The sequence below is a fragment of the Emiliania huxleyi genome, assembly GCF_000372725.1.
Source record: "Emiliania huxleyi CCMP1516 unplaced genomic scaffold EMIHUscaffold_36, whole genome shotgun sequence".
Taxonomy (NCBI): domain Eukaryota; phylum Haptophyta; order Isochrysidales; family Noelaerhabdaceae; genus Emiliania; species Emiliania huxleyi.
In genome coordinates, this window is record NW_005199274.1 from 404,771 (window position 1) to 422,037 (window position 17,267).

General features: G+C 66.9%; 4 protein-coding genes across 4 annotated transcripts; 2 read left to right on the plus strand and 2 right to left on the minus strand.

Annotated features, from left to right (window-relative positions):
• Positions 1 to 3,493: 3,493 nt before the first annotated feature.
• Positions 3,494 to 4,972, plus strand: EMIHUDRAFT_208778 (hypothetical protein; the record flags this gene model as incomplete). The annotated part of the gene is made up of 5 exons (XM_005772386.1): positions 3,494 to 3,561; positions 3,855 to 3,941; positions 4,227 to 4,361; positions 4,467 to 4,527; positions 4,715 to 4,972. The coding sequence occupies 5 exons, from the start codon at positions 3,494 to 3,496 to the stop codon at positions 4,970 to 4,972; spliced, it is 609 nt and encodes a 202-aa protein (XP_005772443.1).
• Positions 4,973 to 5,370: 398 nt separating this feature from the next.
• Positions 5,371 to 6,889, minus strand: EMIHUDRAFT_435967 (cysteine synthase). The gene is made up of 3 exons (XM_005772387.1): positions 6,171 to 6,889; positions 5,927 to 6,043; positions 5,371 to 5,858 (listed from the first exon to the last, which is right to left on the minus strand). Exons 1-3 carry the CDS (start codon positions 6,789 to 6,791, stop codon positions 5,463 to 5,465), a joined length of 1,134 nt encoding a protein of 377 aa, XP_005772444.1. The 5' UTR covers positions 6,792 to 6,889; the 3' UTR covers positions 5,371 to 5,462.
• Positions 6,890 to 10,998: 4,109 nt separating this feature from the next.
• Positions 10,999 to 11,712, plus strand: EMIHUDRAFT_56512 (hypothetical protein; the record flags this gene model as incomplete). Its single annotated transcript, XM_005772388.1, has 1 exon — positions 10,999 to 11,712. A coding segment is annotated over one exon (714 nt), but the record flags the coding sequence as incomplete, so codon positions are not given.
• Positions 11,713 to 13,326: 1,614 nt separating this feature from the next.
• Positions 13,327 to 17,076, minus strand: EMIHUDRAFT_102029 (DnaJ, heat shock 40 kDa protein; the record flags this gene model as incomplete). Its single annotated transcript, XM_005772389.1, has 11 exons — positions 13,327 to 13,492; positions 13,568 to 13,659; positions 13,714 to 13,806; positions 14,163 to 14,258; positions 14,489 to 14,551; positions 14,847 to 15,110; positions 15,201 to 15,474; positions 15,930 to 16,141; positions 16,283 to 16,470; positions 16,529 to 16,647; positions 16,733 to 17,076. 11 exons carry the CDS (start codon positions 17,074 to 17,076, stop codon positions 13,327 to 13,329), a joined length of 1,911 nt encoding a protein of 636 aa, XP_005772446.1.
• Between the last annotated feature and the right edge of the window lie 191 nt (positions 17,077 to 17,267).

Genomic DNA, 17,267 nt, shown 5'->3' on the forward strand with positions numbered 1-17,267 from the left:
TAACCTGAACACGATAGAGAAAGACGGGGGAAGGGGGGGGGGGGAGCCACTGCAGCTAATCTCGGCGAATCTCGGCGAATCTCGGGTACTCTCGCCGTCCGACAGCCACTGCAGCTAATCTCGGCGAATCTCGGCGCATCTCGGGTACTCTCGCCGTCCGACAGCCACTGCAGCTAATCTCGGCGAATCTCGGCGAATCTCGGGTAGGAGGCCTCGACGGCAATGCCCTGTGCGGCGGCGAGCGCCGACGCGTGCGAGATGGACGCGAGGGTAACTCGCTGCGCCTGCCGGTGCTCGGAGCTGTTGCCCGGGTCGAAGGGGTTGACGACGTGCGTGAAGGAGATCGCCTGCGCGAGAGATGGGCCGAGGTGAGCCGAGGTGAGCCGAGGTGAGCCGAGGTAAGCCGAGATGAGCAGAGATGAGCAGAGAAGAGCAGAGATGAGCAGAGAAGTGAGCCGAGGCTTCGCGACGAAGTGCAAAGGGGGTGGATGGGTGGAGGGTGGGTGGGGGTGGGTGGAGGGTGGGGGGTGGGGGTGCGGGGGGCGTGGCCTGCGCTCGCAGCGGCGGCGGCGCCGTCTGCGCCCAGGTGGTGAACCAGTGCGGCGGCCTCGGCCGTGTCTTGGCGGAGGACGCCGGGGACGGCATCTGCGCTAGCCGCTGCGTCGCGAGGCGGCGCGTCCACGCGTCGCAGCAGCGCGGCGGCTTGGCGGAGGCGGCGGCCTCGGCGAGCCGCTGCTGGATGAAGTCCTGCCGCACAGCGTCAGACCAGGATATGGGGAGATGTGGGGAGATGTGGGGAGATTTGGGGAGATGTGGGGAGGTATGGGGAGATAGGGGGAGATATGGGGAGGTATGGGGCGATATGGGGAGATATGGGGAGATGTGGGGAGATATGGGGAGGTATGGGGCGATATGGGGAGATGGGGAGGTATGGGGAGGTATGGGGAGGTATGGGGCGATATGGGGAGATGGGGAGGTATGGGGAGGTATGGGGCGATATGGGGAGATGTGGGGAGGTATGGGGAGGTATGGGGCGATATGGGGAGATGTGGGGAGGTATGGGGAGGTATAGGGAGATGTGGGGAGATGTGGGGAGATGTGGGGAGACGTGGGGAGATGTGGGGAGATGTGGGAGACCTGCCGCACGGCGTCGGACCAGGTGCCTGCGGGGGAGTGACGCAAGTCGTGAAGATGTACCGGGGGCGTGCATGGAGCGACGACGACAGCGGCACGGCGTGCTAGTACCGCCGCGCAACCCGTCTTCTCGTAGCGCGAGTCGGCATGCAAGGACGCCACACAAGGGCCTGCAGTTCCGCCATCTATCGGCAGCGTGCCCTCGGGCAGCGAGCTCGGCGCGCGCGGGCGCTTCTTCGGCTTGGCCTTGGCGGAGAGGGTGAAGGCGCGGTCGAGGTGCGCCTCGGGCACCTGCGGGCAATCTCGGTCAATCTCGGTCAATCTCGGGCCATCTCGGGCCATCTCGCGGTCGAGGTGCGCCTCGGGTGGGCGGGACGGACGTGTCGGTGGATGTGAGGACGTGTCGGGGGGCATACACACATGTGTGCATATGTGGGTGGGCGTGTGGGTGGGCGTGTGGGTGGGCGTGTGCGTGGGCGTGCGTGGGTGGGCATGCCGGCGTGCCGTGGCGCGTGGGGTGGCGCTGGCTTGGCAGCGCGGGCCGGCGAAGCGGCGGCCGTGCGGTGCAAGGGAGCGAGACTGGAGCACAATGCTGCCGGGCTGTGCGTGTGTGGGGGGAGGGGGAGCGGGCGCCTCCAGAAAGGCCGCGAGGTCCCGCACGTACTCCTTAGCGTTGCCGAGCATGTGCGTGTAGTTGACCACGCGGAACGAGTCGGGCGGGAGGGCGGCGAGCTGCGAGTGCATCTCGTCGAGCTGCGAGAGGAAGAGCTCGACCTACGCGGGAGGCAATCCCGCGCAATCTCGCGCAATCTCGCGCGATCCCGCGCGATCCCGCGCAACCTCGCGCAATCCCGCGCAATCTCGCGCAATCTCGGCTGATCTCCGCACTATCTTGGGTGATCTCAGACGACCTCGGACGATCTCGGACGATCTCGCCGCGGCGCAAGGAGAGAGAAGGAGCCGCCTGCTTGTGCAGCTTAAACGTCCTCCCCGCCCGCCGCCAAATCTTGGGCAGCCCGCGGTTGTTCATCGACATGATTGCGTCGACCGGCTCGCGCCAGAGCGCCACGACCTTGAGCCGAACGCCGGCGAGCTCGCAGAGGTACTGCAGGTCGGCGAGGCGCGGGTAGTGCGTCCCATCCTCCGTCTCGTTGCCTAGTTGTAATATATATAATATAATATAATATAATATAATATAATATAATGTGTCCCATCCTCCGTCTCGTTGCCTAGTTGCGAGAAGGGGTACGAGAACACCTCCCCACCAGATCTCCACCAGATCTCCCCAGATCTCGTTGCCGGAGCGAGAAGGGGTACGAGAACATCTCCCCAGATCTCCCCAGATCTCCCCAGATCTCGTTGCCGGAGCGCGAGAAGGGGTACGAGAACATCTCCCCAGATCTCCCCAGATCTCCCCAGATCTCGTTGCCGGAGCGCGAGAAGGGGTACGAGAACATCTGGCCGATCGGCTGGTACGAGATGTTGCGGTTCTTGCCTGCGCCACAAGGGCGGCGAGGCGTGAGGAAGATATGGGGAGATATGGGGAGATATGGGGAGATTGCCTGCGCCACAGGGAGGCGAGGCGTGAGGAGCCTAGGGCTCGAGCTCAGACATGGGGAGATGTGGGGAGATGTGGGGAGATATGGGGAGGTGTGGGGAGATGTGGGGAGGTATGGGGAGATATGGGGAGATATGGGGAGATATGGGGAGATATGGGGAGATGTGGGGAGGTGTGGGGAGGTATGGGGAGGTATGGAGAGATGTGGGGAGGCATGGGGCGAGGCGTGAGGAGCCAACGCTAGAGGCCGTCCTCGCATTCGCCTTCCCGGGACCCGGTGCTGCCTTCTGACTGTCGTCGCTGTCTCTCCCTTCTCGACTGTCTGTGCTTGTGCGTCTTGGGTCCCGGGGCTGTGTGCTTGCGTGAGGAGCCTAGGGCTCGCGCTGAGAGGGGGGGTGTCGACCCTCGCGTGGGACTCGGCGCGTTGCCTGTCTGGCTAGCCGCTCTCTGCCAGTCTGCCCGTTCTCTCGACTGTCCGTGGCGTGCGATCTGGGCCCCCGGGGGTGTGCTGCTGCGGTGTGAAGAGGCCGCCTCTCCCCACAGCCGCTCCAGGCGCGGGGAGTGCGTGGCGGAGTCCGTCGGACCAGGCTCCCCCCAGGCTCCCCCGCCGAGGGGGTGGAGGCATCCTGGCGAGATCTCGGCGAGATCTCGGCTAGCGGTGCCAATCTCGGCTGCATCTCGGCTACATCTGCCGTCGAGCAGCCTGCCCTCGCGCTGCAATCTCGGCTGCATCTCGGCTGCATCTCGGCTGCATCTCGGCTACATCTGCCGTCGAGCAGCCTGCCCTCGCGCTGCTCCTGCATGCCCGAGATCCACGAGCAGTGCTTCATGCCCGACAGCCGAAGGCAGGTCCGCGCGCAGAAGGCGGGGTGCTTCCCGAGCGAACGAGCCGCCTGCACCCACTCGTGGAACGCCTGCAGACACGCGTCCCCGCCCCGTCCGGGACATGTCGTGGAAGTGTCTGCGGCGCTGCAGCCCGCGAGAGGCTGGGGGACCTCGACGGCGGCCCAGAAGGTTGCGGGGGTGCGGTCCTTCGGCTGCCACCACAGCGCCTGCGGTTCAGACTCCGAGACACTTCCGAGACACTTCCGAGAACCCTCCGAGCCGTGTGCCGTGCCGCCCGCGGCATCGGCGGCGCCTGGAACATCTGCTCCTGCACGAGGGTCATCGGCATCAGCTCGGAGAGGCGCATCATCACCGCGGTCAGGAAGTGGTGCCCCGTCCCCTCGGCCCCCGCCACGAAGATCAGGTTCGTCGGCGCCACGCCCGGTGCGCTGCCCCCGCCGCCCTCGGCCGACGCTCGCGCGTACGGCCTGTGGACGCGTCGCGGACGCGTCACTGGACACGGCGGCGTGGAGGTGGGGTGCGGCGGTGTGAGTCGGGGTGGGCGTGTAGCGGCGCGGCTGGAGCGGAGCCGGAGGCGCGGCGCCGTGCGGTGTGTGTGAGTCGTCGCTGGAGTGGCGGCTGACGCGCGCCGCCAAAAGGTCTCGTCGATCGGCGTCTCGATCTTGAGCCGCCGCTTGACGTTGCGCAGAAACTCGACCTGCGACTGCTGCCCGAAGCCGTCGCTCGGCGGCGGGCTCGGGGCGGAGGCGTCGCTGTCAGAGGCGTCAGAGGGCAGCGGCGACGACGCGGAGCCGTCGGCCGGCGCTGACCTGTCGGGGCCTGGGTCGGCGAGAAGAGCAGCGCCGTCGTCAGGCTCCTCGCTATAGCTACCAGCGACCTCATACGCGCCGCGAGAGTCGAAGCGGCCTCGCAGCCCACCCTTGTGCAGGAGCTGCGACTGGATGACTGCAGAGGAGAAGCAGACGGCCGAGAGCGAGATCGTGGCCCACGTCATGAGCCGCAGCACGGACAGGGAGCGCTCGGGAGGGGCGGCGGCGGCGGAGCCGGCGGCAGCGGACGGCGCCGTGTACGCCTCCGACGCGAGCCGAGTTGGAGCCGTTCTCGCCATACGGAGAGGAAGTGGAGCGACCGGCGGGCACCTAAAAAAAACTATTTTTTTGTTTCATATCGTCGAAGACGTTCGGCGGCTTCGGGGACGGCGTCCGCAGAATTCTTCGGCAGGCGGCGGACCAGCTGAGTAACAAACTTTCGCACGCTCAGCACCTCGATGAGGTCACATGGACCACCAAGAACTGGCACGGGCTGCAGATGCAGCGCTTGTCTGTCGTTCTCCACACCGCCGTGGCGTGGCAGACGGTGAACGAGCTAGCGTGCGGGGACAGCGGCATTGTGCACGGAGCTAAGTGCATTGCCGTTCTTAACGGAGTCGCTTAGGCGGCTCCGGTGGTGTGCCGGTGATAGTACTAGCACGCGCCAGTTCGCACCTGTGTCGAGCCTGTCTGCTGTGAGAGAGAGTTGTTTTGTCTAAAATATCGTCGAAGGCACGGGCAGAGGAGCGAGAGAAGAACATAGAATGGATAGGGCGCCTGTTCACGGCATGGAGGGTGAGCCACGATTTTTTTGCTGATTCAAGGCAAGCTCAAAAAAAACCGCCTGGCGACGGCGCTCACACAGCACACGGGAGAATTGGCGAGAGACTGCGAAGAGATGGGAAGAGGCAGACGCCCAAGGGTGGGCGACAGCTAGCACCACACTCCTCTCCAGCAACCATTGAGAGGGGAGGACGGCACGCCGCCACCACCGGGACGGGGGATTTTAAGGAGAGCTGGAGGAAGTATCGATAACATTTAACATCCCAGCTCGAACCTCCACGCATCACGGTAGTACTGCCACCTCTACTCGACCCACGTAGTAGTACACTCTCTCAGCCTGTCGCGCGCGCGGGCGATGCGGGCGAAGGCAGCTGTGACGCCTTCTTGTACTCCTCCGAGGCCCAGAGCAGGATGGGCTGCTCCTTGTCCGAGCACGGCGCCTCGCCCGGGGGCAGCGCCTCGTTCGCCTCTGCGTTGACGGCGGCCCAGAGCGGGTGGGCGACGTAGCGGATGCCGTGACTCGGCAGCACGACCACGATGGTCGACCCCTTGGCCTCCGGGCGCGCCGCCACGTCGAAGGCGTACTTGATGGCCGCGCCCGACGAGGGCCCAACCATCATTCCCTCGGCCGACGTCACCTGCAGGCACGTCGCGACGGCCTCCGAGGTCGCGACGTGCCCCCACTCGTCGACGACGCCGCGCGGTGCGTCCGACAGCTCCTCGGGCGCCTGGAGGTCGCGTGAGCCTCAGCTGGCTGGTGGGGCGCTGTAGGGACTTGGCTGTCCCTCTCGCGTGCCTTGCCGAAGCCGTCGAGGAACTGGGAGTGGACGCCGGGCGCCCAGCCGACGACGCCGTGCGGCTTGGGCGAAGCGCCGGTGTGCACGCGCGCCTCGGTCGGCTCGAGCGCGATCACCTGGTGGAGGTGAACTTCTCCCCACGCTGGTGTGGGGCAGAGGGGCCACGTCTAGAGACGGGGACATTGAAAGTCCAAAGAGCGGTGTGGTTGAGCGGTGCGTGCGTGTGTGCGCGTGTGCGGTCACCCGGCACTTTGGGTTGACCGACTTGAGGTACTTACCGACCCCGGCGACGCAGCCACCCGTGCCGATGCCGTGGATGAAGTAGTCGACCGCGCCGCCGGCCAGCTTCCAGATCTCTGGTCCGGTCGTCCTCTCGTGCACCGCCGGGTTGTCCGGGTTGCCCAGCTGGTTTGGCCACCAGTAGTGCGGGTTCGCGGCGAGCTGGTCCTTGACGTACTTGAGCGCACCGGGCGCGCCGAGCGACGGGTTGAAGAGGTGGACCTCCGCGCCAAACTGGCGGCAGATCAAGTAGCGCTCGAGCATCGGCCGCACCTTGGGCATGATGACGATGCACTTGTAGCCCTTGGCGGCGGCAACCATCGCGTAGCCGATGCCCGTATTCCCAGACGTGAAGTCGATGATCGTGGTCTTGCCCGGCGTGATGTCCCCACGCGCCTCCGCCTCCTCGATCATGTTGAGAGCGATCCGGTCCTTGAGGGAGCCGCCGGGGTTCTGCATCTCCAGCTTGCAGAGAATCGTCGCCTGCTTGGACGCGGCCGGAACGCAGCGGTCCAGCTTCACCATTGGCGTGTTGCCGACCGTCTCAAGGTACGAGCATGCAGGTGGCAGAGGAGCGGTGTCCATGATTGTAGACGCAACGTGATCGCTGTCTGCTATTGCCGCAGCCGCTTCACAGCTGCTCCTGTGGGAAGAGACCACGCTCGTGGGTGCGCTTCTTAGCTGCCGTGCCCCGGATGTGAGGTTGCCGACTGCCCTGGCGAGTAGAGGCCCCGCCCACCCAGGGTACCCTCTCCGAGGGCTCTTTCGAGGGCTCGCCGGGGCTCTGCTCCAAGAGACCTCGAGAGAGCGTGCGTGTGCCTCTACTCGCCAGCCGACTGCCTCCAAGACCAAGTGCTCCAAGAAACGAGGGGGCGGCCAAGGCGCAAGGGAGGGATACATACACACAGGAGGATGGGAGGACGGCACGCCGCCACCACACAGGGATTTTAAGGAGAGGAGTGTGGTGCTAGCCGTCGCCCACCCTTGGGCGTCTGCCTCTTCCTATCTCCTATTCCTATCTCTCTTCGCAGTCTCTCGCCAATTCTCGCAGCGACCTTCATGCCGCCTCGCGGTCTTCTCACTCTCGACGTTCTCTCTCCTGTCGCTTCCTGGCCGCCTTCTGATTTCTTTCTTTCGCGCCAGAAAGAAAAAGAAATTTCGCAAAATCCGGTCGCATGGCGGCGGCAACCCTCATCCTGAAAGCACATCCAGATCGACGAATCGGCCGTCCATTTCTTGCGGCGGGCAGTCCATTACGCGCGAACCGCGACGGCCCATACGACCATCCATCGTGCGCGCGAGCATGCCGCGGGACCGACAGGTGTCACATGTGCCGACGGAGTGGTTCGACGGCGTCTCGGGTGGAGTGGACAGGTGGGATGCGGCCGATGATGATCGCTCCGTCGGCGCACACTCTCGAGAGCGTTCGAAACCACACTTGTACACTCTTCTCCGCCAACAATTGCCCTGCTTGAGCAACGGTGGGTGTAGCTGGGCTGTGGATAGGTATTAGCTGGAGTCGCGTATTGCGTGGCAGACGACTCGACAAGCAGCAGGGCGGAGCCGCCCAGCTGGCTAGTCATTGCACCTGTCGAGCGAGCGGGCTCCACCGCGCAGTCGCGTCATCGGCCTTTTGGGGAGTAGTAATGTGTATGTACCCAAATCGGATCGCGTCTCCGTCATCGCAGCCACGACTCCGTGAGCGAAAAAAGAATTTATGTACGGCCTCGGCGCCCCGCCCGCCATGCCAGTGTCAGTGTGTGGCACGTCGCCTGCCGACGCGCCGCTGCTCGGCCAGCGCGTCGAGCTTGGCGGGCTCTCTTCCCGTCCCGAGCTAAACGGGAAGCGGGGCGTGGCGCGGAGCTTCGAGGGTGGTCGGTACGCTGTGGCGCTCGAGGGCGGCGGCGAGAGCGTGCGGGTGCGGCCGGGTAAACTGTCGTCGGTGGCGGCGGAGCGGGCGTCGAGCGGTGGCGTGGCAGTCTCCGATGACGTCATCGCAGCGACTGAGCGTGGCGACGAGGAGGCGGTGCTGGCGTGGCTCGAGGGCGGCGGACGGGCCGACGCGACGTACGAGAGAGGCGGGACGAGCGGCCTCACGCTGCTGATGAAAGCCGCCCGCCACGGCCACGAGCGGTTGATCGAGTTGCTGATTCGGCACGGCGCTAAGGTCAACCTGATGGACAGCGACGGCTTCACCGCGCTGATGGACGCCACCTTCTTCAACCGCGCCGCCGTCGTGCGGCGCTTGCTGCGGGCGGGCGCAGACACGGCGGCGCGCACCACGAGCGGCAAGACGGCGCTGCAGGTTGCCAAGGAGAATGGCAACACCGAGTGCGTCAAGGCCTTCAGGCAGCACGTCAAGGAGTCGGTCGTGGCGGGGCGGCCCATTGCGGCGGCAAACAACGGCGCAGGCGCAGGCGGCGCTTCCTCGGGCGGCGCTTCCTCGGCTGGATCGAGAGTCGCGAAGACGCTATCTCCAGCAGTGGCGGCGGAGCAGGCGTCGAGCGGTGTCGTGACAGCCCCCGATGCGATCGCGGCAGCGGCGGAGCGAGGCGAGGAGGAGGCGGTGCTGGCGTGGCTTGACGCCGGCGGGCGGGCCGACGCGACGTACGAGAGAGGCGGCGTGAGCGGCCTCACGTTGCTGATGGGCGCCGCCAGCAACGGCCACGAGCGGCTGATCGAGCTGTTGCTGCAGCGCGGCGCGGAGGTCAACCTCCAGGACAGCGAGGGCGGCACCGCGCTGATATGCGCCGCCGGCAACGGCCACGAGCGTGTGGTCGACTTGCTGATACGGCGCGGCGCTGAGGTCAACCTGCAGAACAGCGACGGCCTCACCGCGCTGACATATGGCGCCCTCTTCAACCACCCCGCCGTCGTGCGGCGCTTGCTGCGGGCGGGCGCAGACACGGCGGCGCGCGATGCGAGCGGCAAGACGGCGCTGCATTGGGCCAAGGAGAAGGGCCACGCCGAGTGCGTCGAGGCCTTCCAGCAGCACATCGCGGAGGTGGCCAAGGCGTGGCGGCGCGAGGCGGCGGCGGGCGGCGCGGGCGGCACTTCCTCGGGCGCGGCAGCGGCAGCTGTGGACGCGCCGCTCCTCGGTCAGCGCGTCGTGCTCGGCGGGCTCTCTGCCCGCCCCGAGCTGAACGGGCGGCGGGGCAAGGCGCGGAGCTTCGAGGGCGGGCGGTACGCTGTGGCGCTCGAGGGAAGCGGCGAGAGCGTGCGCGTGCGGCCTGAGAGGTTGCGGCCAGTGGCGGCGGCGGAGCAAGCGCCGAGCGGTGTCGTGGCAGCCCCCCGTGCGGTCGTGGCAGCGGCGGAGCGAGGCGAGGAGGGGGCGGTGCTGGAGTGGCTCGAGGGCGGCGGGCGGGCCGACGCGACGTACGAGAAGGGCGAGGAGAGCGGCCTCACGCTGCTGATGGGCGCCGCCTACTACGGCCACGAGCGGGTGGTCGAGTTGCTGCTGCAGCACGGCGCGGACATCGACCTGCAGAGCAGCGACGGCGGCACCGCGCTTATTGACGCCGCCTTCTACGGCCATGCGCGGGTGGTCGAGTTGCTGCTCCGGCACGGCGCGGACATCGACCTGCAGAACAGCGACGGCGGCACCGCGCTGATGGCCGCTGCCGGCAACGGCCACGAGCGGGTGGTCGAGCTGCTGATACGGCGCGGCGCAGAGGTGAACTTGCAGAGCAGCAACGGCGGCACCGCGCTGATGTACGCCGCCAGCCTCAATCACACCGCCGTCGTGCGGCGCTTGCTACGGGCGGGCGCAGACACGTCTCACACTGTTGACGGCGAGACGGCGCTGCAGCTGGCCGAGGAGAATGGCCACGCCGAGTGCGTGCGCGCCCTCGAGGAGCACTCGTCGGCCGCGGCGGAGGGGGAGACGGCGGTCGCAGAATCAGTCGAGCAGGCCGCGGCGGCCGCACGCGAGGCGGCAGCGGCTGCGGAGGCGGCGGAGGCGCGTGATGCTGCCGAGGCTGCGCTGCGCGAGGCGGTTGCGGCGTGCGGCCGAGGCGACGCCGATCTCGACGCGCTCAGGGCGGCGATCAACGCAAACACCACCCAGGTCGCCGACGGCTCGGAGGCGCTGCGGGCGGCGCGGCGGCTGCGCGACGAGCTAACGGAGCGAAGGACCCGTGAGGCCAGGGCGCTGAAGCGGCAGCGGCAGAAGGAGGAGAAGGCGGCGGCGAGGCAGGCGGCGGAGGAGGCGCGGGCGGCGGAGGAGGCGCGGGCGGCTGAGGCAGCTGCGGAGGCGCGGGCGGCGGAGGAGGCGGAGGCGGCGGCGCGGGCAAGGGAGGAGGCAGAGGCGAGGGCAAGGGAGGAGGCGGCAAGGGAGAGGGAGGAGGCGAGGATGAGGGCGGCAGCGGAGGCGGCGGCGGCGGCGGAGGCGGCGGCGGAGGCGGCGGCGGAGGCGGAGCCGGAGGTGGCGGCTGTAGAGGCGGCAGTGGCGGCCGTGGCGGCGGCGGAGGCTCAAGAGGCGGCGGCAGCGGAGGAAGTGGCAGCAGCGGCGGCAGCGGCGGCTTCGGCGAGTGTCGCCGCCCTCGCCGCCGCCGCCGCGCCGCCCGCCGCCGTCCCTCTCGACGAGCTCATCGCGGCGACGGACGGCTTTGCCGAGGCGCGCAAGGTGGGCGAGGGAGGCTTCGGGCGCGTCTACCGCTGCGACGCGCTGCCGTCGCTCCCGCGCGTCGCTTGCGGGTTCGCCGTCAAGACGGCGCTGGTCGGTGTCGGCGCCCAAGGCCTCGCCGAGCTGCAGAGCGAGGTGCGCACGCTCAGCGCAGCGTGCCACCCGTCCCTGCTTCCTCTCCTCGGCGTCTGCTTGGCGCCGGCGAGAGCGTGCCTCGTCTACCCCCTCTGCCGCGGCGGCAGCCTCGAGGACCGCCTCTACCGCACGCCAGCCGCACTGCAGCGGCTCCGCATGCTCGGCTTCGAGACGCCGCCTCCGCCGCTCACCGCCGCCGCACGGCTCCGCGTGCTGCGCGACGCCGCGAGAGCTCTGCACTACTTGCACACGCGCTCTCCCATGATCCTACACCGCGACGTCTCGGCGGGCAACATCCTGCTCGACGAGCGCGGCAACGGCTACCTCGCCGACGTGGGCCTCGCGCGCACGGCAGAGGCGACGGCCGGCGGCAACGGACAGGTCTCGCACCTGTCGACGCAGCGTATCTTTGGCAAGCCCGGCTACATGGACTCGATCATCATGCACGACAACCAGGCTTCGCAGCTCACTGACGGCTTCGCGCTCGGGGTCACGCTGCTCGTCAGCCTGACCGGCCGCGGCGCCGTCGGCTTGCTCAACGCGTGCGACGATGCATTGGAGGAGCCCGACACGGCGGAGGGCATCGCGGCGGCTGACGTGGGCTGGTCGGCGGCGCAGGCCGAGGAGCTGACGCGGCTGGTGGTCGGGCTGGCATACGAGCGGAAGAAGAAGCGGATGCCGCTCGCAGAGGCGCTGCCGCGGCTGGAGGCGCTGGCCGAGGCGGCGGGGGAGGTGGAGGAGACGGCTGGGGCCGAGGAGCGCCTGTGTGACCTCTGCTGGGACGCCCCTCGATCGGTCCGCTTTGCGTGTGGCCACGCGCTATACTGCGAGACGTGTGCGCCGCGCGTGCTGGAGCGCGACACCAACTGCCCGGCCTGCCGCCAGCCGGCGCTGCCCATTGCCGCAATTGGGCGGCTGGTGGCGGCGCAGGCGACGTTTGTCTACCAGCCGCCCTCGCGCCCCGCGCCCCAGGCTCAGCCCGTGGGCGTCACAGTGGCGGTCGGTAGGCGAGGGGGGAGAGGGGGGCGTGGACGGGGCGGGCGGGGCGGGCGGGGCGGGCGGGGCGCGGGGCGCGGCGGCTCTGCTTAGTTCTGGAGCACCGGCGCATGATGTAAGTGAGGTGTGTGTGTGCAACGGTCAAATTTCTCAAAAATACACTCACTCACTTACACAACACCGATCCGGATATGCCGGATGGGGCCGAATGGGGGCGGGGCACAATCCACCCAAACGTGCAACATCTCGGAGCTTCGGAGTACGGAGAGCGACAGTGACAACTCAACACTACAGTGGAGACTATGGAGTGGCGCGACCAGCCAGCTAGCCACAAGTGGCGTGCGCGACCCTCCTCTCAGCCCCCGTGCGCAAAAGTTGCGACGCACGCCACTTGTGCAACGGCTTCCGCCTGCAAGCTGCGTACGTATATGCCCGGCGCCGCAGAGGCACAGAGGCGAGGAAAATTTCGTTTTGAGGCAACGCACACACACTCCCCCATGGCGACGCCGTCGCCAAGGGGGAGTGTGTGTCGTCGCGTGTCCTTGTCTGGTGTTTACTAGCTCCGAGTAGAGGGGGCGTTCTGCTGCTAGGGGAAACCTGGAGCGCGGTGCTAACCCTCGGAGACCCGTGTTTATTTTACGGCCCTTTCCCTGCGAACGCGCACCCCCGCCCCTAGCTAGGGGTCAGGGCTCTCTAGCCCGTAGCCCGATGCCGATCATCCGGCTCGCTGGGCGCGCTTCTTAGCTCCCCGGCCCTGGATGTGAGGTTACTGACTGCACTCCAAAAGTGCTCCAAGTGCCCTCGATGATCCGAGAGACTTAGCCCGCATACTCTAAGACCCGCCGATCGTAGACCGCGTAAGCACCCCAGCGTGACGCGTCACACCGCTTAGACCCGTTAAGCCTCGTGGCTCAGAACTTGCTTCAGTTTTCACGGTGCATGGGGGTTTTCACCGCACACCGGCGGACCGGGGCCCGGGGCGCGCGGGCCGTCGCGCGTCCGGAGGGCGCGGGGTTTGCGTGCGGTCGTGTGGCTCTCTGATCTCTTACAGTGTTGCGCGGATTGACATTCACCCATCGACACCCCCACAACTAGGAAATCAACTACTGTGTACTGAGAACTCCATCTTCTGAGTTCTGTGTGAGAGAGTGTTGCTTAGGCGCGCACACACCTATTCTCGCTGCTGAGAGCTGCTCTGCCGTCGCGCGCGGCGCGGTCCGCGGCGCGACACAGTCCCAAATACAATATAGCCCGCCATAGACTGAAGGCGGGCCGCGCAGCGCGACTTCCTCCCGGAGCGCGCGCGCTGCTCGCCGCCCGCCGTGCTGCCCTCCTCCCCCCGTGGACCGCGAGCCGCCGCGGCCGCTACCCAAACGACCAGCCACGTCGCCCGCCGCGGCGGCCGGCGTCGCGATCCCTTCGGTCGGCACGGTCGTCGTCGCTGATGACCTGCTCCTCGCCGAACTCACGGATGAGCTCCTTTTGCCGCTCCGTCGGCTTGACTGGCACGTCGACGTTGAAGTGGACATACCTGTTCGCACAGCCAGGCGCGTCAAGAGGCGCGGTCCCGCAGACGGCACACGTCGACGCTGAAGCGGACACGCACTGGTGGCCGCGCCCAGAGTTCGCCCGCACGCCGCGCCCCTCCATCACGCGCCGGTCGCCCGGCTGCGTACCGGGCGGCAGCTTGAGGGCCGCCTGCAGACCGTGCTCCGTGGAATGTCATGGGCGCGTCCTGGAGAGGGGATGGACAGCGCCGGGCGGCAGCTGCGGGGCCGCCTGCCCCTCAAGCGTCGGGACGACCACCCGCCCGCCCAGCACCGCCTCGGCCAGCGTGAGGCGCACCTGCGTCAAGGGCGGAGCCGCGCGTGGGTGAGAGGCAGTGCCAGAGGCAGTTCTTGGGGGCTGGTGTCGAGGGCCGTAGGAACGTCGGAGGGGTGAGTGGGGTGAGTGAGTGTGAGTGGTGCGGGTGGCTGTGCGGGGGGGCATCCCGCGCCATGACGTGGATGTCGAACCCATCCCGCACGAAGAGCTCGTGGTCCCTCACCCGCACCTAGACACCCCGAGGTGCAGCCGTAGGGGCGGCCGAGGTGCAGCCGAGGTGCAGCCGAGGTGCGGCCGAGGTGCAGCCGAGGGGCGGCCGAAGTGCGGCCGAGGTGCAGCCGAGGGGCGGCCGAGCTCGTGACAGCCTCCTCTCGCACCTCGATGTACAAGTCTCCCGGCCCGGCGGCGCCCGCCTCCCCCTTGCCTCGCACGCAGAGGTTCATCCCCGTGTCCACGCCCGCGGGGATAGGCACCTGCGGGACGTGGCTCGGACATGGGCAGGACGGCACCCAGTGCATGAGCATACCGGGAGTGTGGAGGGCGGTCGATACTCAAGAGCGTCGCGTGAGAGCGTCGCGTGGAGGCGAGGGCTGTATCATACAGCGCATGCGGCTGCAGCAGAGACTGAACGCAGCCGAGCACGTGCCCCCTCGAGTGCCCGCTCGAGTACGGGGGCGCATCTCCCGCATCGGGAGAGCCGCACCTCTGCCGTCTCCGTCCCCTCTGCCGTCCGCCACGAGACCGACTTCTCGACTCCCACCGCGACCTGCGGGCGCGCGTGTCGTGTGGACGGTGTCGTGTGGACTGTCGTGTGGACGGTGTCGTGTGGTGGCGGTGTGGCGGTGGTGGCCGTGGTGGCCGTGGTGGTGGTGTGGCGGTGTGGTGGTAAGGTGTGTGGCTGGCGACGTGGCTGGTGACTTGGCTTGACAGAGCGTGTGGGGATGTGGGAGCAGCGGGCGGCACACAGCGTGGCACATCTCTCGCCACGTCTCTCTCGCGGCGCAATCTCTCGGAACTCTCTCGGAACTCTCTCGGAAGTGTCTCGGAAGTGTCTCGGAAACCTCCTCGAGATCGAGCACAATCTGCGTCTGCACGTCTCTCCCGCGGCGCGGCCCGCGCTGCCGCCGGCCCTGGCCGCCGAAGAGCTGCTCGAAGATGTCGTTGAGGTCGACGTTCGGGTTGTCCGACCGCCACTGGAAGCCGCCGCCGCCAGGGTGGAAGCCCTGGCCAAACCCCTGCCCAGGGCCGCCGCCGCCGCCGCCGCCGCCGAGTCCGGCGTGGCCATACGTGTCGTAGGCCTTGCGCTTCTCGCCGTCGCTCAGCACCTACGGCGCGGGGCGGCGCGAGCGCGTTGGCGGCCGTCGCCGCAGCGGGCACCGGCCGTGCCGCAGCTTCCCCGGGGGCGGGCTCTGGACCTCGTAGGCCTCTGTCGCGGCTGCAAACTTCTTGGCCGCCTCCGGGTCGTTCTTGTTGGTGTCCGGGTGGTACTGCTTTGCCTTCTCGTAGTACTTTCGCTTGATCTCGCCCGTGCTCGCCGTCTTGGGCAGACCGAGCACGTCATAATAGTCTTGCGCCCGCGAAACTGCAGTCGCGTGGAGCGTCCGCGCACCGAGCAAGTGCGACGAGCCGCCGCGCGGCAGCAGCGCAGCAGACAGGAGCGGCGACGGTCGCGCCCTAGCTGCTAGTGACCTGCTGCCCGCAACGCGAAGGCGGGCGGGTATGCTTCTCTTGAGCATGTCGCGACAGCGAGACAGCCGCGAGTCGGACAGAGAGGTCGGACAGAGAGTACGCGACGCGGCAAGCAGATGCACTGCGAAGAAGAATTCTTGAGACGAGCCTCTCTGCGAAGAAGAATTCCGTGGAAAAATCCCTGTGTGGTGGCGGCGTGCCGTCCTCCCATCCCTCCCTTGGGCTGTCCGTTTTCTTTCTTTCTTTCTGCGCACTGGCACTAACACAGGTACATACGAGATTTCTTCTTGCATCTTGCTTCTTGGGTTTCAAAGCGACTCCCGCGAGGGAGGCTCCCGGTTGAGAGATTTTTGACAGAAATCTCTCTCATCGCAGGCGTGAAAAAAGAAACAAAGCCCCACAGGCAAGGATACAAGGGCGAAAGGGTCCCGAGACATTGCGGCACTCGCCCCTACTTCGCAAAGTCCGGCATTGGCCCGATCAGGCCCTTGGCCCAGTGATACTGGTTGAAGGCCTTGTTGCCGTCGTTGTACCTGACAATCTTCTCCATCCACTCTGGGGTGGAGAAGCTGTACGAGTACGGCCACGGCTCGCTATCGAAGGTAGGGAGGACGTATCGGAGGCCGTGGTACAGGACGGACGGCGACGTCATTGGAAAATGCGCAACCTACTCACAGGCAGCGGGGGGCGGCTCAGTGGCGTGGGCGTGCGAGTGCGACGGCTGTGATGGTCGACTCGCAAAGCCAGTGTCAAAGTCAGTGAATATGCGGCAGGACCAGAGGTAGTCGGGGGCGTCGTCGGCGGTGACTTCGATGGTGGCGACACACCCCGGCGCGTTGACGTACTGCATCTCGGACAGAATGCCCCAGTACTTGATGTTATCTGCCATCTTGCCATCCTTTATTTTTCGCTTCGAGACCCAGATGACGGGCGCCCCGGCCTTGAAGCCCGGGCTGGAAGGAGGTCGGATGAAGCCGCGGATGCTCGACCCAAAGCCTAGCGGAGGGGTGCTGGCGTCGGTGCGAGGAGTCAGCGCGCGGCCCAAAGTGCGCACCTGTTTTGACGTTGGGCACCTTGGCTGCCGCCGCTTTGAGCTCATCGGTGACGCTCCCGGTCCAAAACTGCTGGATGTCCGTCTCTGCGCTACCAGAATAGTAGTCTGTGAGATCACACCTATTTACCGGCAGCGTGCTCTGGTGAGATTGCTGCTGTTGAGGATGTTTACTCCTGAGCGGCCATGGGGGCGGGGCAGTCTCACCAAGGCTTGCTCTCCTTCATCAGCTTGATGAAGCCCTCCGTGGTGTCAAACCAGAGGAATTGAACGACCGTGTCGGGCTTGTCCCTGTCGATGAAGGAGAAGCAGGCACGCACGCCGTAGTCTCCTCCCTGCGCCTCGGCAGCGAATTTGGCAAACGTCTCCGTGTACTTGGATGCATCTGCCGACTTTACCGTGCGAGAGCAAAAGATAATGACTGGTTTGGCGGCGTAAGCCTCATCGTGGCCCTCGGCTCGCGCGTCGCCGTGCACGTAGGCGAGCAGGCTCCGGCGGTAGAGGAGGTAGGCTGCGCAGGCACCGCCGACCACGACCGCGACCGCCTTCATTTGTGTGTGGGACAGCGCGTGAAGCGGGTGGACGGGCGTTTCCGCGGCGGGTACGGCCGACGCCCCTGGCGTGAGCCAAAGAAAGAGATACTGGGTACTTCCCGGGCTTCTTATTTTATCGCCGTGGAGCTGCAAAAAGAAAGAAAGAAAACCTGCAAACCAAACGAGGGATGGGAGGAGGACGAGGTCCC